Genomic DNA, 20,789 nt, shown 5'->3' on the forward strand with positions numbered 1-20,789 from the left:
CATGCCCAGAGCACCAAGGACTGTCAGAGTCATTACAGAGGCAATCCATAGCCTGCAAAATATGGAGACAAACCCTATAATTATTTTACCAGCTGGGTAGATCTGGAGAGAAAGTACAACGCTATGAATAGCATTAAAAACTAATGAATTATGCAAACTATAGATGGCTGCTGGAACAAAATGGTACTCCTGGCAAGTTGTCATGTTGCTGCTGGTAGTTAAGGAGTTGCTATATAGTTTTCCTCATCATCTGCTGGGTTAAGCTGTGAAGTTTTCCAGTAAAAGCTGGCCCACGTTTGGCTGGATCCATTCACTGCAGCTTCTGAGCAGTAGCATCTGAGATCAGAGCCAGGATCTGCTCTCTGTGCCTCTCCCATCCATACCTGGCCTGTCCATCACTAGCAAAAGGGCAGTGACTGGCTGGGCAGCCTTCAGCCCCCTCAGTTGGTGGTGGCAGTCATTTCTGGATTTGTTCTGCAGTCTGGTAGGTTTGGAGCTGGGTTTTGCTCCCCGAGATGGTCAAGCTGATGCCTGTAATTTTATCTGGGGCATCTGAAGGCTGTTGTGTTGTATCCAGCCGTCAGCTGATGAAGCCATCACAGTGATTCCTGCCGCCACAGATGATAGGACTGTCCCTGTGAAACTTAGGCAGGCCAGTGCTAGGAAACACTTTCCAGGGGAGAGCTCCCATGATGGCACATGCAGGGCTCTAAAAGTGCTATTAACATCTACCTGACCAGAGGTAGGGCCTATACTCTGACTTGTCAGGAGCAGGAGAAAATGGTCCACCTTCAGCGCTGGTGTGGGTCTGGGCTGGGTGGAAGGTGGCTGGGAAGGAGGGAGGCAGTGGTGGGCACCTGGCACTGAGAGGTGCTGGTTCCTTCCCCAGAGGGGTGTTTGTGAAGATCCGGGACAAGCAGCGTCACCCTGAGTGCTACGTGTGCAGTGACTGCGGCACCAACCTGAAGCAGAAAGGACACTTCTTCGTGGAAGACCAAATCTACTGCGAGAAGCACGCCCGGGAGCGGGTGATTCCCCCGGAGGGCTATGAGGTGGTCACAGTCTTCCCAAAGTAAACCGTGCTGCTCACAAATCTGGTGTGGATAGTTTCTCCTCTGCTGCTTTTCCTTGGAAAGCATCGTCCCTGCCCCCCGCTGAATCTTGCTGGCAATAAGGAATGTTAGGCATGGCTTTGAATTTCCTTGCCATTATTAATCTTCCATCAGTTCACATGAGATGCCACTAATCATTCAATGTTCTTTTTATGTCCTCTTTCACTGGTTTTTGTTGTTTGGTTGGTTGGGTTGTTTTTTTTTTAATACACATAATTATTTTTACTTTGTGCTGTCAGTTGCACCGGAAAATCAGAGGCCAAAGTCAGATTTACAACTCTTCTGTGTCCCAGTTACATGCCTTCTGTTTGCATTCAATAAACAGTGAATCCACAAGGCAGATGTGTCTGCTTTCTCCCGGTATCCTTTGCACTGGACTGGAGTTCCCAGGGCAGCAGAAGAGGTGTCCAGGGCATGGCTGTGTTTACCCTGGAGTCCTTCGGGGACTCCCAGTCCTCCAGCAGGCAGGAATTACAAACTTGAGTCAAACTGGTCTCGCATGCTGCCTAGCTGCTGTTAGCAGCTGCCTGCTGGCACCCAGCAAGGGCCAGGTGGGCACAGCCAAGCCACAGACCATAGCTGGCACTGGTGGGCTGTCCCCAGTGCAAGACAGCCAAGAGCTGCCTCCTCTGTGTCCAGCACAGCATCATGATGGGACCGGGGACTTCAATGATAGCTGTTATCACATTTACCCAGGTGCCCCTCTGGTCACAAACAGCTCTACGAATAAAGGTCTACTTGATTCTTACTGGAAACCAGGGAGTCCTAGAACAAAGAGGAGAGGGTTTGAGAGGCTGTAGTCCCTGGCCCTGGCCCATCTGCCCCTGTCCACCACAGACTTGGATGGGTCTCACCACCACACACCCCTTCATCCAACACAGGGCAGACCCCATGGCTATGGTTCATCTGCAGACACATGGGACAGTCCCCTGTGCCAGGCCCCGCGTGGCTGCCAGAGGCATCGCCCTGCTCTCCGTACCACCAGACACGCATGGCTGCTGGAGGGTGCCTTTGGGGTTAATGTCAGGAGGGAGCCACATGCCCTACATGCACTGGATAAGGAGCTGATGGTGCGTGAGCAGCAGCACCTTCACCCATGTATAGCAAAGAGATGGTCTGCAGTGATTTCTCTGCTCACACCTCTGAACAAGATGCTTGGTGTTCTTTTGGTGTAAAAATAAATGGCTTCCGAGACGTAGTGTCGTCATTGCTTTAAAACAAATTGCCAGAGACTGAAAACAGAAGGGGTTGTAGCCATAGGTCATCTCTGGCAGGCACAGAGCCCCCTCTACCCCTGCAACAGCTATGGACAGAGTCATATGGCTGTCCTGGAAAGTCCTGGCCATCTTCAGCAACGCTTTACTGCTGCGCCAGTTACTCTCCTTCACAATGAATCATACCACAGCACAGCTGTCTTGCAAGAAAAAACCAAACCAAACCACAACCCAGAAACCAGTCCTCACCTGAGGTAAAGCTGACCTGTCACCAAGACTATGAGCATCCCATTGTCCAGATCAACTCTACAGCTCCTTGGCAGCTGGGGAGGCGACTGACTCACCAACCCAGCTGAATTGAGCTCATGCTCTCAGGCTCCTATAAGCAGTGGCAAGCGAGCATGGCATTGCTCAACCAGCAGACTCCTTGTCTGGCTCATCCCTGGGCAAAGCTTGACTTCTCCATGCAGCTAGCTTATGCCTGTCCAAACACCTGCACAATTTCCAGATACTAAACACAAGCAGCTTCATTTTTCAGGGTGAGCGGGGTTTTTTTTGGCCTGCTGAGGTGACATCTCCCCTCAGTACTGCTGAGGGTTAATTCTCTCCCTTCCACAACACATTTCCACAGTGAAAGGCTCTCCCATGGTGTAGCCCTGGTAGGTGCAGTTAGGCTGGACTGGACAAAAAGCCAGTGCAGCAATGGAGAGCACAGAACCACCAGAGTGAAGGAGTAAACCTCTAGGAACTGATTGCTCTGGCTGCATCTCAGACTGGTGCTCGCTGTCCCATGGTGTGGGACAGTGGCTGCTCCCAGCACTGCACACACGTTGCTGTCCGTTTTCTCAGGAGGCTGGGGGCTCCTGCCTGCCCACCACCCATGGCACGTTGCAGGAAGAAAATGCTGGCCACTGGGGCCATCTGGTGTGCTGCACCCCAATAGCAGGGCATGGGCCGAACAAAATAAAGTATGCAAACTCACCAAATATTTTCACTGCACAAACATCCATCAGCAAAACATGGCTCGGTCCAGATAACCTCATGAGTTTGCTCTTGTGTCAGGGGGTCAGGATGGAAGAGCATCAACCATGCCTGGCATTTCCCCTCCCCTCCCCAGCCCCACGCTGCAAACAGACAAGCTCTGCTTTGTTCAGGGCCGCGTGCTTTATCACCCCAGCAGAGCTCCTGCAGCGAAGGCTGGCAGCACCACTGGGAAAACACTGATTGTGCAAGGCTTGATGCAGGAGTTGGGAACAACAAAAGGTTTGTGGGAGAGCTGTGGAGGTGTAAGTTTCTAATGCAGACAGCAGTGTTGATCCAATTTATTAGTATGGGAAGAGGCTAGGGAGGCAGTTCACATTCATTAATTGGGGAGGACTTTGATCGCTCTCTGCTGTGGCTCAATGAAAAAATGTATTCAACTTTTACAATGCAGGCAACTGCAGTGTTCACTGTAGTCTGCCTTTCCAAGTTCCTCTGGAGTTTAACAGTTGGCATCTGGAACTTGTCAACAATAACAAAATAGGTTAAATAGGGTCACGCCTGCAGCCACACTGAGCCGCCTGCTCCAGAAGTTAACAGTAGCGCAAGGCACCTTTTACATATTATCTCTATCTGAAGTGTCAGGCAGTTAGCGAGTCAGCACCCTGCCAGAGAGGCACTGTCTCACATAGGTGTGCAGCACAAAACACAATCTGTCATTTTGAACAGACATTACTTGGGTTTCCACTTGCAGCCTCTTCCTGCCACTTCCACCTCTCCCATTTCTCCTGGTGCAGCAGCCAGTGGTTGTGTGTTGCTGCTCCAGGTTAGCTTTCCAGCCACGGCATGGAAAGTGGGATAATATTTACTCTTAAATCTTGTCTTAAGTCTTTGCTAGTATAGTAGCTCAGCAAATGTAAGCAATACGTGGAGACAGCACTTGTTGGACTTTGCATTATTCAGGCTAATAAGTAACTGAACAGAAAAAAACGTAGCAGCTTTTGTCTTCAGCAATTCGAAACAAGACATGGCTTTTAACAGGCAAAGGTCAAAGCCAGCCTACTCATTAACTGAACAGATGCATTTGTTCCCTTACAGAGGAAAAGATAAAACATCTCCTACTAATATAAAATAACTTTCTCTGATTCAGAATCACAGAATCGCTCGGTTGGAAAAGACCTCTTGAGATCATCACGTCCAACCGCTCCTGTCTACCCCCTAAACCATATCCTTAAGTACCTCATCTACCCGCTCTTTAAACACATCCAGGGATGGTGACTCCACCACCTCCCTGGGCAGCCTGTTCCAGCTTCTGACGACCCTCTCAGTAAAGAACTTCCTCCTTATCTCTAACCTGAACCTCCCTTGGCACAGCTTGGTGCTGTTTCCCCTTGTTCTATCCCCCATCACCTGGGAGAAGAGACCAGCATCCACCTCTCTACAACCTCCCTTGAGGTAGTTGTAGGTGGTGATGAGGTCTCCCCTCAGCCTTCTCTTCTCCAGGCTAAACAGCCCCAGTTCCCTCAGCCGCTCCTCATAAGGCTTGTTCTCCAGAGCCCTCCCCATCCTTGTGGCTCTGCTCTGAACACGCTCCAGAATCTCAACATCCTTCTTATAGTGAGGGGCCCAGGCTAACAGATTACTCTCTACAGAGAGAAGAATGATCATAAAGTGACTGGAAATTAGTTTCTGAAGTCTGGTAATTAAGTACAATTTCATTTTATTCTATGTTACCTATGCCTTGGCACAACTAGCACAACTGCAACTGTGACAGCTCCAAGTTCAACTCCATGACTGCAGCTTCTAATTACACCTAGAGGACCATTTCACAAACCAGTTTAAAGTTTAAAAGCTACCTGATGCCCAAGTTGGAAACCACTGCTTACAGCTGGCTTTTAGAGGCTACATATGCAAGTAATATCCTTCACCAGTCTTTTCTGCCCCAACTCCCAAGGGAGTCCCAAACCCTCCCTTCCCAGAAAGTACTGCCTTGGTCATCCACACATCCAAAGGAACATTCTGCATGTTCCCCTTCCAGTACCCTTAGCTCCCTCCATGTGCTTCTAAGCTGCACCTTAGCTATGCAAACTGACAAGCCGGTCAAATACAGAATTAATGTCTGCACCAGAAAAATTAAGGTTTTTTTCCTTAGCTCATTCAAGCTGCCTGGTTTTTGTTGTGGGCGGGGTTGTTTTTTTTTTTTAATATGTGAGATTTGCTAATATGCTAAACACGTTGGGAAAGTGTAAATCAACAGACACAACATAAGCTCTGCTTGTTTAAGAAGCTATGCTAAAACACCCTTAGAACAAACCAGACGTTTATTGAATCAAAATAAATTGCAGAAGTTAAAAACAGAAGCTACACAACTGGCTGTAACAACGGCACACGTTCTCTTCCTTCCAAATAAAAGCACAATTGACGCTGTATCTAAAAAAAAAAAAAGTTTTAGGACTTCCACAGGAAGATTTTTTTTTTAACACCAATTCGCCAGTTTTTAACCACTGTTCACAAGAGCTGGCTGCAACTGTGAACCACGCTCATTTTTGTAATTCTTTATGAGAACCTACCAAAGCTACAACATGAAACTATCACCTGTATTATTCTGTAGAACATGTTGAAATGCACTGAAAGAACACCAGGGATTTGAACAAGGCCTTAAGGAAAGTCAGCATAAAGGATCAGTGAAAGTGACATCTCTGGAAGGTCTGATGTCAGTCGCACGTTGGTCCTGTAACGCTACAGGCCACATTTGCACATTAAAACACGCATTCTGCATTGGAATCTGACGATTCTTCGAGAACCTTGAAGACACCCATTTTTTCCTTTTTCATGTTTTCAGAGGTCTTCATTTGATCTAGGATTAAAACAGAACAAAGATCAACAGTAACAGAAGCGTCTGCAACCTTACTATTGCAGACACAGAAGTTTCATGTATTTTTGTTTGGATTTGGAAAGCAAGTTGCTAAAATCATTTTGCTCCTTCACTGCACAGTCCGATACTAACAATTAGTGCTTGAAAATATTTTTCAGTTGTGTGCTTTAAACCAGGAAAAAAAAATTCCAACACCTCTGGCTAAATCTGAATGGAGATAACCAGTTTTAAAATCTGCCTGAACCGGCCTTGTTTTCCTCAGACGAAAACAGAATGCAGTAAACCTATGTAGTGAAGTCACTAGGAGAAACACAAAGTTACAGCTCTGTTAAACAATATTCTTTTCTGAAGTTTAAACACCTACGTCTTGCTTTCTTAGAGCTTGCAATCATCATGTTGCCCTTCCAGTGAATATAAAGCTAATGAAAAAGTACTGTCTTTATATTTAAGAATTGTGGCTTACAGGAGTGGGAAGTGGCATTTAAGTTTCTAAAGCTTTAACTGTAGTTAATTACAGTAAATATTCAGTATATAATGGTAGACTAATATCTTTGTATTAACAGGTTTTGACAGTTTTAATACATGATTGTTTTTTAACACAGGCGAGAAAAAAATGTAACCATTACAAAGATGATGCCCATTAATAACACAAAATAAATGGCACCTTCTCCAACTTGAAAGGAGAAACCAGATTGTTTCAGAGTCTGAACTTGTAAAGATATACTGTATTATCAGTGCATCAAGAATAATTTTCAGTATTAGCAGTCAGTTAACTGAAATAAGCAGTTTTATTAAACAATGTCTTCAGATAATCTAGGAATAAAAATTAAGTATAGAATAAGATTTAAGCAATTCTAATTATCTTTAAAATTTTACTCAAACTACACATATCACACTTATTTAAGGCTAGCTATCATTTTTTCTTCTAAATTTTGTAATGACTGATTTTTCTGTATCTAAGTTTTGAGGCTTCTCTCTCCTAAGGATGCTGAAAGAAACAAATGCTACTAAAGCTACTGTTTAGATTAACTGGACAAGAATTTTTTCCTTTCTCAGAAAAATTAAGGTTTTTTTTATAATATCTCAGCCTGATCAAACACAAGAATTTGCAGACAACCTCAAGATTTACTTCTTTTAATATCTGATCCACGGACAAGCCATAGTAACTCTAAAAAGCTCATTTTATTCTCCAAAAAAATATTAGCCTATATTTTGATTTATGATAGTATCAAAACGGGTTCTGAAACAACACTGATGAAACCAATACTTTCTGAGAATAATTTCTGTTTTGGTAAGTTACAGCAACTTGCAGAGAAGGTTGCTTTGCAGAACCCTTCCTAATCTATGCTTTTCAATCACAGTATGCTCAGGGGACACTGAATGAATACGGTTTTCTGGACTACTTGTGTGGAAGTTCTGTTATTTCTTCTTCAGCAAATCCGATTGGAAGTGACAGCAAAAGGGCCAAAGGGTCCTTTTTTATACGTACATCACAGCTGTAGGTAAGTGAAGCTATGGCAGCTTTCTACATATGAAGACTCAATATTTTATGCTCTATATATTTATATTCTATATTTTATACAAAATATAAATTTACTGTTGAACAGAAAACAAACAGACATATAATATCTCTGACTTACCAATAAGATCACTTCTGTCCAAGAGTAACTCTAGATCTTTATCACTGATTACTTTTCCTTTAGATCCTTTAACCTCCCTGTGTTGAGGAAGAAATACTCTTTCAATACAGATAAAAGTATGTTACAGTTAATATTGCACAGAAGTCAAGTTTTCTCACATAGCCGAATCCCTAGGACATTCATTCCACTATGAAGATCCACATGCCACTTCACAAGACAACACAGCTATTGACAGCTGCTTGCAAGCTGCAAGTTACAAACTCACGGTCCAAGGAAAATACAAAAATCTGCATACCTCTCATAGTCTCGGGATTTCAGTAATTCTATTAATTCCTGAGGGTCCAGGCAGCTCTTTGATTGTGCTAGACCAGATTTGCCGCCTTTAAACTGATCTGTAGAAAGGAGAAATCTTAAGAAAGTACACAGAGGCAGGAACAAATTCTGTAAACTGTTAAATCGATGCTGGATGCACATATGGAACAAGTTACTCTTGCATATCAAAACTAATGCTACGTTTCACTGCTTCAGCCTTCAGTTAAACACACCTTACGCTAACAGCCTAACTGGAGGAAAAAAGTCAGAGGTACATGAACAGTTTACATGCAGGCCTTTCACTTTCTAGCTGAAGTATGCAGAAGAACTGATTGAAACACCAATTCAACATGCACACACACACAGAGCGGAAAACCCATTCGTTTACTTACAGTAAAAACATTGTAAATAAAGTTAGATGGTGGATGCTGAAGTTTGTTCCCTTTGTATTGTAAGCTGGTTGAAACAAAGTAAGCAGCATTAACCACAAGATAGGAAATATGTGAAAAATAGGTGGTGTGCAGAGAGAACATCCCTCAGTTTAAGAGATCAGACAAACGTGATAAAGTTATACACCTGACACAGGCTGGTTTCTTGAAGAGACTATGCCAATACCTGCTAATGCCTATCAACACACAAATCCGGATGTCAGCCTAAATATAAAAAAAAAAACCACCAAGAAGAAGATTATTTCTTACCTAGAGCTAAGCATGGATGAAGTCAAGTTCAGCCTTGCACATTTCAAGGAGGCAGGCAAGGCTTACTGTTCTATGCCAGATTTCCTCAGTTTTATCAATGCATGTACCCATATTATGAACGTGTCTTCATCGATCCCTTTCATTGCAATCACTACTGCTCTTTCCTATATCTGGGTTTCGCAAGTCCTCCTCACACCTTTTCCTATCTCCCTCCAAGGACTGGCTGTTTTATCTGAGAAGTGCAAATCAGATGCAAGTTCCAGAGGGGTTTGAGCTATAGGATTCTCTCCCCTGTTAACGTCTCCTGCTGTGACACTACAGAATCCAGGTCCTGTCATGCAATATTAGTGAGGCAGTCTCTTTTTAGTTTTCAGAGTTTCATAAACTATATGGTATTGTGTGGTACAGGCCTTGAGTTGCAATAATAGTGACACAAAAAATACAGAACCACCTATCAAGCACTCAACACTTCAAAAAAGTTTACATCCATCACTTCCTCTTTGTCCAACATCTACTAATTTAACTAAAGTCATGCTGGTTCTCATACAGTTTCCTAGGCAACTTTCTTCAATAAAACAGAAGCACAAGACAGAAAGAGTAACCTGGTGCTAAGGCCAAAAAAAGCATTCTGTTTTGCAACAAATTCCAGTTGCTAAGCTCCAGCACTTGTACTGCACACATCCTACATGGTTAGACACCACTGAAAGGCCTGACTTAAGTAAGCTTCAGGATGTCCCTTTGTCATTCACTCCACCAAAGTCCCAGCACTTTTTTTAGACATTCAAAATAACGGGATCCATTACATCACCTTTATATTTGCACAGTGGATCCAAAGGCTCCTGGAGGGGACTTCCCTACCTAAACTGCAAGATTTAGATATGATTCACCAATAGTTACCAAGATAAACATACAACTTATTACAAAAACTGAAGACATGACCCAACTTGACAGATACGGCAGTCATCTTCTATTACAGCCCTTTCTGCTTTGTGCACTCATTTACCACTTCGGTTTTTAACTTCAGCTTGGACCTTAATAAAACAATTTTAACAAGTTTTTACTTATAGATACATGTTAAGGACCAATTAAGAATCAGACAGCAGTCACACCAAGAAAGCAGAGGCAAACAGATTACAAAGAAAAAGGCTAAAACTAGCATAAGCATCTAACAAAGATTAGCTAACATCCAAAACCAGAGGCAAACTGCAACTTCGGCTTCACAAGCAGTGCACTGTGCTGTAGATAGTTACAGGTGTGGCCTTTCTGCTCCTTTATTCCCTCATGAAAATGCTTCCTCCCTGCCTTGATATGCTATGAGAAGTTCTTAACCTCCTTTAAAGCTCTATATAAGGCTAATTATCATCAGAAGCCCGTATCAAGTTACAAAAGTTGACTTTTTCAAACAAGCTTAATGTTTGGAAAATGATACACGGAGCTACTGGCCAAGCATCACAAACAGAATAAGCTACAGAAGCAAAGCAGGATTCCTACAGGATCCAAACAACAAAAATTTACCCCCTAAAGAGACACTTCAACCCAATCACTCGCTTTTGAGTATGACCAGCTACATAACCAAGAATGCAACAAGAATCACCATTGTTCTGCACATAAAATCAGGGACTATTGTTCTAGTCAGCATTGGTTAACTGTTCAAACAGGACTATTCTACTGTGGTTATAACACACTGTTTTGAAATTCAGAAGGACAAATGCAAACAGGATACTGAAACACTTTACAGTGATTTTACAGCTCTAAGACTTGCAATCTCAATTCAGTTTAGTAGCAACCTTCACAGAAACCAGCTTTCTATAGTCTCTACTCATTATACCAATTTTAATAGGAACACTCCCTACTCAAGCAAGTTTGCCAGTGCAACTAGAAAAACCTATGCTAAACATCACATCACGAAACACTGCTCTAGATGTCATTAGGTAGGCATATTGGTCCAAACGAAGAACTGTTACAAATTAAACTGCAAGCACTAAGAATTATTTAATCTGCTTTTCTATTTGCATTCTGGTTAATTTAATCTCATTTTTGAAAGATAATCAACCCAAACTTGTCATCTACCCTGATGCTAAAAGTCCAAAAACATTTGGGTCAAACGAACGATGACCTTGCTGACAAGCTGCCAACAAGCCTAGAGCTATACTCTTTTATTGCATGGTTTTGCCTGTATTTCTTCCAGGTATGCTCATTATCCCACCACTTCTCTTTTTTTCTTTACCTACTAGTAAAAGAATAGTCATAATGTGGTAATTCCAGAAATACTAGAAGTGCTTTTTAATAATTTGCTAGAGAAGTTATCCACAGTGTGTCTAAGAACACATTTTGACAAGTAACACTATATAGCCACTTGCTGGGAAGATTAAGCTTTTTGCATTTAAGAAAAAAATACTCAGCAGTCGCAAAACAGAGCGGTAAGAATTCTCTCAAGATTTAAAGAAGGAGCACATGCTTACAGGAAGTCATAAGAGAAAGATACTAACTTTTGTGGATAATCAGCTTCTCCAGCTTCCTCTTGGCAGCAGCTCTCTCCACAATCTTCTGGTCAATAGTATTTGCTGTCACAAGACGATAAACAACCACTGGCTTTGTCTGACCAATTCTGTGACACCTGTCTTGGGCCTGCAAATCCGACTGGGGGTTCTGAGCAGAAAAAAAAAAGTTAGCTACATCATTAGCTTCTTTTTTTTTATGGCAAGTACCACAGAAAGCATTGTCAATAGAGCTCTGAGGGGAAGAACAGAAGCAATAAGCAGGGCAGCCACGGTAAAATAGAACTCTACATCTCTTTACTCTTACACTCATCCATAAGCTCTTCTGCTGTAGCTGCTCAGCCAGAGTAACCTCAGCTAGCTCAGACTCCTTCTGCACTATGTGCTGCAGTTTGCAACAGATGGACGTGTTTTGTATGACATTTGGCTGAGGGTGTTAGTTGCAGGTTTGTGGGTTCTCTTGTTGGGAAGATAAGAAAAGGGATTTTAAGTCCGCAGCCATTTCTGAAGCTGCTTTAGCTCTCCCAAAGCTGAACAGACATGCAAACGGCAGAGCTGTCCATTAAAATAAAGTGAAGATGCAGAGGTCCTCAGTCATTTCCTTCCACGCTTTTCTTCCCAGCCTCCAGACTCACAAGAGCAGCAGAATCCTAGCTGGCTAAAACACACATGGCAATTCACAGGAGGAAATTCATGGGGCTAGTACTAACATGGCAGCTGTTGGAAACAGGTCCAGCTACATTCAAGTTTAAATAATAAATCAAAAGGAGCACATGTATCTTCAACAGAAAAAAAATTCTCCTTGTAGTGTAACAAAAGGGACAGTCTAGTTTTGGAAACCAACTCTAACATTGTATTCTATAAGCTAGGACTTTTCACACGAGGCTACATTTTTCACATACAACATCTCTGCATACACTACTTATTATTGTCTTAATGTAAGACCTCATTAAATTTACAGAAATCGTATATACCATAATGGATTAGTAAATGATTATCAAAAGCAGCAATAGAGAAAGCATTTTATGACACACATCACTAGGTTAAGAGTCAACATACCCAGTCACTATCGTATATGATAACTGTGTCTGCTGCAGTTAAGTTAATGCCCAAGCCTCCGGCTCTTGTACTCACTAAGAACAGGAAAACTTCAGGGTCAGTATTAAACTGATGGATCTGGAAGAGAATTTATCTATTAAGAAAACAGCAGATGGATTAAACACAACATAGCTTATGTTTTATTTTGAGAGATCTGTGAAGGCCAAAAAGTGAAGCAATTGTATTTCTTATCTGAAGATTCCATTCTAACAGTTGTCTAACACACACAGTTGAGATGACTACAGTGAGGTGCAATCCAAATCACACTCACCTCCACATAACCTACCATCCAGTGATGTGCAAGGTAAGCACAGTCCAAGCTGGTAGAATCTAAACGCATATTTACTTCTTGACACAGGCAAAAATCAATACCGATGTCAACTTGACTGTAACTTCCAGCCACCCTGTATACCTCCTCCTCTTACTTCAAGACTAGGAATAACTTTCTGGCCTCCTACTCAGCATCTAGCCTGCTTTCACTGTAAGATGTCTCCAAGTGTCAGCACAGCTCCTACTAAGTCTGCAATACCAGTTAAAACCTAGACTACTTAGTCTGACCACCCAGATGCTAGTAGAAAACTGGAAGTGTACAGTACAGCAAAGGAAAAGAAACCCTCACTGTGGCACAGCAAAAATGGGGTGAAGGGAAGCGCAATCTGAACTGGATGACCTGTAATTTGCCAGTGTTTTTCTGTATCTTCATAAAAACTAGTCCATATCTTAGAGACCAGATGGCAAAGGCAGCACATTCCCTAGATGCATCCTGTGTACTTCCTCCATATAAGCATCACTCTTTCACATCCCTGCAAACCCTCAGAGAGGTGGTTTTCCAGAACCACCCTGGCATGGCCACTCTTAATGATAAATATATGCCTCAGTTCTGTGGCTATTTGAAACCATTACAAGTGTGCAAAACCAAAGGATTGCACTGGAACAAATCCACATGCAACTTCAGGCTGAAGTTACAGTTGTCCCACTAGGTACAAAACCTTATTTCCTGTAAATCTCCTTTATTTGGTGTTAGACTTGCACTATGCTCCCATAGATGCTAGCATCACATCCTGGATGCTAGAAAACAATACATGCAGGGGTAGAACTGGGATTAGCATCTGCCACAATCTAGATACATCACATACTTTACATTTTGCATTCCAGGCATACCCTAAGATACTGGTTAGTAACACATTTCATTGCTTCCATATTTCTGAGCTGCAGATATTAAAGCAGCGGCAAAAAGATGTCGGTTTTCAGCACAGATGTCTTTTGCCTATTACAGGCTAAATGCCGTGTGAAGTCATATTCCAGTGTCACAAGAACAAGCAGAATTTGCTAACAGTCTCAAAGGGCATGTACATCTACTTACATTTTCTTCTCTCTCAGAGTAGGACATAGAGCCATCCAATCGACTAAATTTGAAGTCTCTCAGATAGCAGTAATCCATCAAAATGTCAAGCATCGTATTCATTTGCGAGAACAACAAGACCTACAAGACCAGAATATTCCTTAACACCATTTTTTGGTCATAAGGAGACAACAATGCCCACTCTCCAAATCATTAAGTTTACCTTATGTCCTCTTTTTTTCAGTTCTGGAAGCATTCGGTCCAAGACTAGAAACTTGCCTGAATTCTTTACTAGATCTTCATCAACCTTAGAACAGGGGAGAGGGGATAATATATTAGGAGGAAAGGATACCAAAGGTTTCCCTGACTTGGAAGCATCAGCAAAAGCTGTCTGAAAGCTTCTGTGAGAAAGAACTTTGTATCACCTTTTTAGCTAACAGCTGTGAGATCGGAAGCAACATTAATTGTAGTGAACTACATTGAATCAGTTAAATCATGATGAAACTAAGTCAAACGCCATTGTTTCATATGCCAATTTTTTTAAAATAAACTAATTAATTTTCATCCATTTTTGGAAGGAGAAACCCTGATGATTTTCATTTTTCCACATGGAAAAACACTTGTTCCTTTCCCAGCTTGTAATTAATGAACAAGGCTTCCACCTACTGGATATAAGGAAGCACTGCTCAAAAAGTTACTACACATCAGCCAAGCAACAAAAGTTCACAGAACAAGTTTTCACGCTGCAACATTAGACCCCTCTTTTGCTTAGAAGAGTTTGTTAGATCTAATTCTTGCTGTGGGCTAAGATCAGGGATATAGAAACTTCTCAGGTCTAAGCCATACAGCAGCCACCTCAATAATTCCTAATCCATTTTTCCTAAGCAAGTACTAGCTCCTGCAAGTGGTGTCAACTGCCAAACAGTCTGCATTTTCTACACATTAACTAATTTCCCCTCATCACCCAGACCGGTCTATCTGCTTTTTATGCACTAACTTTACATTGATAAACTTCAACAGCTTGCTCCTGAGGGCAGCTGAATCTGTTATCACTCACTGAACAGGAAACACGACTACACATGCCCACAAACCTACATTTAGAATGTGCAAGTAACTTCCCGTTGTTCAAAATTCTTTCAATTCAAATTACCTCATACCTTCCTATATTGCCAACTGATTTCCGTAAACTATCAGTGGGTCTTTGTGATATAATTTGGATTTTTTCCCTTTCGAGGAGGAGAAATTATGCTCCATTCTCTCCATTCTCTGAGCAGACAACTCTGTTGTACTTGGTTTAGCTCTTCAACACCTCACACTTAAAAAGTTACCACCGTACCTCCTGCACTGTGTAAAATCTATGTCATGAACAGTGCACCAAGGTCAGTATTTTTTTGTTTTGAAAATTAAACTCGTGAGGAGGGCTTGAGGCAGCTCCTAAAACACCTTGAGTAAATGGAACCAAGTTACTGTTTGAATTCAGTAACTCTGCTCCCAGCAGAGGAGCACTGCCATAATGAAGAACACTACAGCATCGCTATGCAAAGACTAAACGGGCACAGAGGCTGAATCAGTCTCTGCAACTGATGCTGCAGGAAGATTCAAGTACACTGCTGGAATTCAATGGAGAGGCACATCCCAAATACATTGAAATGGTCACTCCTTACTGCCGTCAGCTTGCAGCGTGTTTTCTTTTTAACACTGGGAATAATTTTTCTCGTAATTCTTTTAAAATACGTACCTTGAATTGTTGTGTAGCAGGGTCCAAAGGGTATTCAATAAGATAGGGGTGATTACAACATTTCCTCAGTAACATCATAATATTCTGCAGTTTAAGGTTCACCTCCGAATCCATAGGAACACTCACTTCTACCACTGGCCTTAAAAAGATACGTTAATTATTAGTACAGAAAGTATCATCTTATTATGCTACATATACCGAAGAGAAAAAAGGAGACTAATAAAGCCAAAATCAAGCAATGGATTCACATGCTGTGTCAAATGTCTTCAAAACCCCTCATAATTAGTAAAACTTATCAGATGAAACTTCTTTTAGTGCCACACTTGGCACCAAAGGCACAAAGGTTTGCCATTATTGGTTTAACACACAAAAGGACAGTCAGTAGTAATCAGCAGCAGAAAAAACAACTTGTGCAAGCCACCCAGCAGAAAAGGGAACAGAAGCAAGCCCTCTCTAAAAGAAATGGTCGGATCTCCTGCACAAAAATATAAGCTATTCCAAAATCAGCTCTCTGCCTATCTCACTCCAGCCAAATGCACACATTTAAGGATTCGCAACAAACACAGCTATTTAGCTCTTAAACATCTAACTACCATCTCTCACACAAGGGATCCATGCATATCATAAAACTAATACAAACATATATTTAAGTGTCTGTTCTTGCAAAGTGCACTGGACTACAATAAAAATCTAGCAAAATAAATACGTTTCAAGCCTGAAGAGTAACTTGGTTTTCCTTACGCCCAAGGGACTTCCAGCCAATTTAGTGCTACCAATAGACCTTGCCAAACCCGGAAGTGAACATTATTCCTCAGCTCCATCAGTTCCAAATCTCAGCTCTGATCTTAGTCACCAGGAAGTGACCAATACCTGTCACCAAAACAACAATAACGGTGCTGGCCATTTGTTCCAGGCTTCAGCTTAAGCTTACATATTTTACAAAATTTAGCAAGGAAACTACTCCTCCATTTTCTCCAGTCCTGAGTCCAAACTGCTTCAAGTATTCCTGAGTAATTCTGCAAAAGACTAGGAGTTAACTCCTAGGTAGCACACCAGCATTATCCCTTGTCCTGTCTTTGAGCCAATACAAGATAATGTGAATTAATGTGAACATAATCGGACATTGGAGACAAAAGGTTTACCTGAACGTTGCAAAGCCTGCAAAACCCAGCAATAAGCCAGGCTCTTCAGCTCTTTGTCCACATTGCTAGCTGTAGCCAGGACCTAAGCTTTTACAATGAAATTTCAAGTACCAAGTAGCTAAGATGAAGCAGTTCTTCCCTGGCTGGCACACACCACCATCTTAGGTGAGGCTTTGGTGAAACCACAGTTCTTCACTACCACATGTTTTAATTGCCCAAAGTAATTTCATTTCACACTAGGACATTTTAGCTCTTTATGGATTATATCAGTAGCACTATGGTCACAGGATCTACCTAAGACTGTGACTAATGCAAGGAAGGACTCAAGAAGCCATTTTCTTGCTAGATACTGCAAAGGCCACAGATTTAGGAGTGTTAACTATAACTCTAATGAGTCAGTGAGTGATGGTACAACCTAATAATTGCTATCATGACCCAGTGAATACTAGGTAAAAGCAAAAAAAACCAAACAACAAACAAACCCAAATCAAAGCTACAAGGATAGTGAGTTACAAAATGCCACTCTTCTTGATCCATTTCAATAAGCAGGAGATATGCAGTATAATAATAATAATAATAAGAAGAAGAAGAAGAAGAAGAAGAAGAAGAAGAAGAAGAAGTAGTATTTTAGGGCAGGCACCTCTCCTTTTCTACTTCTTCTTGCATTTTGCTGATCCATTTTTCCAAGTCATCAGGTGAACCTTTACGTTCTTCACAATAATCAACCAGTTTTCGACTACGGCGTTTTGGTCGGCCTGTAGGACTCAACTCAACTACTTCCTCCTGTGGGAAACGGTAACATTGCCATCAACAGGAGACAGCTTCAGATTCACAGGCCTATGCTGACCCAAGTATTCTCAATACTAAAAAGAGGTCTCATTGATATGCGCCACGTAATACTTAGACTCAGCAGCTGTAGGTTAAGTAGAAAATGCAGCCCAAATTTTAATTAAGGTCTGCAACTACATTTTGAAAGTTACTGCTTTATTTTTAAAAGCTGCATTAGTACCTTATTGATTTTAGAGCAGAAACTGTCAACTCTACAAAATCTCTTCTTTTCCCTTCCCAAGTAATCAAGAACATATTTACACTTCCATTGTATTAGTTCTGTGCCTACTGAGGCCAGTCACAGTAACTGCCATTGAAAGATAGCAAAAGGATCAGACTAAAAATTTAAGCAAAAAGTAGGTTCAGTTACGACGATAATGAAAACACACCAGTGTGTTTTTGCCTATAAACCATTAATAGCAAGCACATTTCTAATATCTGTATCAGTAGATACCTCGTTATTTCCCAGCAGTTTCTGAATGGTGCGATTTACAATGGCAGTATAGAAAGTTTCTTGCTTCTTTGTCAGCGGTGCATAAACCACAACTTCTCGTTTAGGAGGAACCTCAAGAGCAACGTCGGATTTCAGTCTTCTCAGTAAGAAAGGTGTCAGAATCTGAAATATTGAGTACATGTGTTACAATTACTCAAAGCTCTCAACATGGCTAGTTAAAAAAAAAAAAAGGCAAACCAAAAAACCACCCAAACAAAACCCAAAACAAAACAAAACAAACCAAAACCAAACCACAAAAGAAGGACACACAAACAGGTCTACTGATACGGCGCTCTTTTGACAATTTAAAGCAAGGGTGTTACTTTGCAGAGCTCCCTAATTTATTTTTTAATATAGATGCCTACTCAAAAACCTCTACATACATGCTGGTAATACATGTGTTCAAAAAACATATCCATTGACACTTGAAAAATTTCCAAGTGTTTAATAAGTGTGCAGTAGTAACTATGTTACAGACCTTTCAGATAATTTTCATTATTGAAAGTACTTTTTTAAATGAAACAACTGATTTTGATTGTTATATTTCTTAAAGAAAGGTATTTTGGGAAAGCCCCAAACCTTTAACTGAAATAAATGCTAAGTTGTCATTGACAGTTACATCTAGAAGCTACAATTTCAATCTTTCATCATCCATTTGTGATGGGAAAAATCATAGTTCTGTAAGCATTTACTTCCATGCACACCTTTAAAAATAATTTTCAGTGTTAGTTTGGCTTTGAAGAGAGGCACGTTATACAACTGCTTTGTCAAAAGGTATTCTGTTCAACACCCAGAAGTTACATAAATTCCCTTAAAAGTTCTTTCAAAAAAAATAAATATACCAATTAAACCTTTCGGCAAACAGAAGCAAGCAACTGCTATTAAGCTGAACTAAATTCAATTCAGTTCGGAGAACAGAAAAATGAGTTATTATCAAAGAGGCACGTTGTTCCTTTCAGTATTAATAAATGCTGTAAAGAATGAAAAAGAACACAAAATCAAAACAAAAACCCACAAGTCTAAGGAAGCCCAGAAGTGCCACAATAAAAGCCTCAGAATTCAGCTTCACAAGCAAGATTTTGACACACTTCATAATAGTGGCCAGTGTTAGAAAGAAACCCTGAAAAAAACAACACAAAGAGTAAGTGGAAACCTGATGCAGCATATGCAAGATGTTTTGCTCCCTTTCTTTAGCAACAATATCCTCAGCAGTTTCTGTAACGCTGGTAATATCAAACCAGGATTCAAAGCTAAAAACAAAGCAAAACAGAAAAGGAATAGCTTAGTTCATAGCTAATATTCTTCATTATTTAAGCATACTATTCTTCTCTTATCCTGCGATTTAAGAAAAACAAAGCACTAATATCCATCCTGAATGTGGAGAGAACAAGAAGTATTTCTGAAATGCACATGTCAATTCAGATGCTTGAGGTTTTAAGTGATTAGTAAAATACTCGTGTTAGAATATTCACTGTAATCTATTACATTCAACCTAACCTGTATCTTTTTCCAGAATTAGTCCAAAGACTGTTTTGACAATATTTCTTCACCTGACACCCTACTGCTTCAGAAAAGAATCCATTTCCTACAGGTCCCATTTCTGCCAGCCTCACACAGCTTTCTGCAGCACCTTAGAAAATCTCAGGCAGCACCAGGCACTATTAGATAAGCATCTCTTCCCCTCAAATGCTCATGCCTTAGCTCAAAGTCGAGCTTCCACTATTCATAGAACTGACAATTACTTTCTTAATTTCTGAAACAACTAAGTGTGAAGGCAAGACACATTTCAAAGACTTTACTATTAAATAATCATACCAAACTATAATCGTATCATAAAATGCGGTATTTGTAATAATCTTCACAAGTTTAATTATTAAAGAGTCATAATAAAGATCAAACAGAACAAATAAGAATAGTTTTCATCATGAGATTGCAACCTACCTTCTCAAATCATCAAACACATCTGGCAACAGGAAGTTAAGCAATGACCAAAGCTCTGCCAAGTTGTTTTGCAGGGGAGTACCAGTCAACAGGAGTTTATTGTCTGCATTAAATCGTTTCAATTCCCTGATAAGGCGGCAGTTCATATTTTTAATCCTGTGACCTTCATCTACTATCAGGTATTTCCAGAAGCAGTGCTACAAAAAGAAAGGATATTTCAGTAAATCTTAGCTTTCCTCCATCAAAACATGTGCCAGATGAGATAAAAAACACTATTAAGACTGTCTGATACTGCCCGTTACAAAGATTGTATTTACTGGTCTGGCAAGTAAGAAACAACAGAAGAGCTGAGTCCAGACACTTAATGCCACATATCTGCTGCTGCCTTGTGACTGCATTTGGAAAGCTTAGGTGATTACAATAAAACTTATACAAGAAACTCATCTTGCTGAAACAACCATTCTGATGTTAACCATATTTATACACTGACTACAGCTTTTACTCCAAGCCTCCCTCACCATCACCTACAGAAAGGTAACGAAAAGAGCAGTATGGTGTAACTATCTGCTTAGAACACTATCCAAAAAAGGGAACTGTTTGCAGAACTTAACCAGAAAATTCCAGAGCCACTGCTACCACAGAAACAGAAGTGAATGTCAATATAAATGCCACAGTATGACACTCATACAGGCAGCATGCCTGGCTTTTTGCTTAGTGATGAGGCCTTCCACCCATCCTAGAGCTTTCAGAACATAGATACCTGCAGGGCAGCTCTGTCTCGCATTGCTATTTCAAAGGAAGTAATGACCACAGGGTGGATTTGCAGTGATCCTTGCCGTCTGTGAATTTTACGAACCAGTTTACGACGTTCCTGCTG

At 41.1% G+C, this 20,789-nt stretch overlaps 2 protein-coding genes across 3 annotated transcripts in view; one reads left to right on the forward strand and one right to left on the reverse strand.

Annotated features, from left to right (window-relative positions):
- PDLIM1 (PDZ and LIM domain 1) overlaps positions 1–1,249 on the forward strand; it is a 32,216-nt gene extending 30,967 nt beyond the window's left edge. The window contains exon 6 of one of the 2 annotated variants that reach the window (XM_010188102.1): positions 890–1,249. In XM_010188102.1, the coding sequence (XP_010186404.1) occupies positions 890–1,076 (187 nt within the window). In that variant the 3' untranslated portion in view covers positions 1,077–1,249. The remainder of the gene's footprint in view (positions 1–889) is intronic. The other variant, XM_010188101.1, reaches the window with a different exon arrangement.
- A 4,666-nt stretch (positions 1,250–5,915) lies between these two features.
- The window catches only part of LOC104543479 (lymphoid-specific helicase-like), a 24,290-nt gene continuing 9,416 nt past the window's right edge, over positions 5,916–20,789 (reverse strand). The window contains 13 exon segments of the mRNA XM_010188103.1: positions 5,916–6,164; positions 7,823–7,899; positions 8,118–8,214; positions 11,322–11,481; positions 12,390–12,506; positions 13,792–13,911; positions 13,994–14,077; positions 15,509–15,647; positions 17,291–17,433; positions 17,933–18,094; positions 19,125–19,221; positions 19,913–20,109; positions 20,673–20,789. The exon segment at positions 20,673–20,789 is cut by the window's right edge and continues 6 nt beyond it. Of these exon segments, the coding sequence (XP_010186405.1) occupies positions 6,067–6,164; positions 7,823–7,899; positions 8,118–8,214; positions 11,322–11,481; positions 12,390–12,506; positions 13,792–13,911; positions 13,994–14,077; positions 15,509–15,647; positions 17,291–17,433; positions 17,933–18,094; positions 19,125–19,221; positions 19,913–20,109; positions 20,673–20,789 (1,608 nt within the window). The 3' untranslated portion in view covers positions 5,916–6,066.

This window comes from Mesitornis unicolor, unplaced genomic scaffold (assembly GCF_000695765.1).
Source record: "Mesitornis unicolor isolate BGI_N332 unplaced genomic scaffold, ASM69576v1 scaffold7, whole genome shotgun sequence".
In the NCBI taxonomy this organism is placed as follows: domain Eukaryota; kingdom Metazoa; phylum Chordata; class Aves; order Mesitornithiformes; family Mesitornithidae; genus Mesitornis; species Mesitornis unicolor.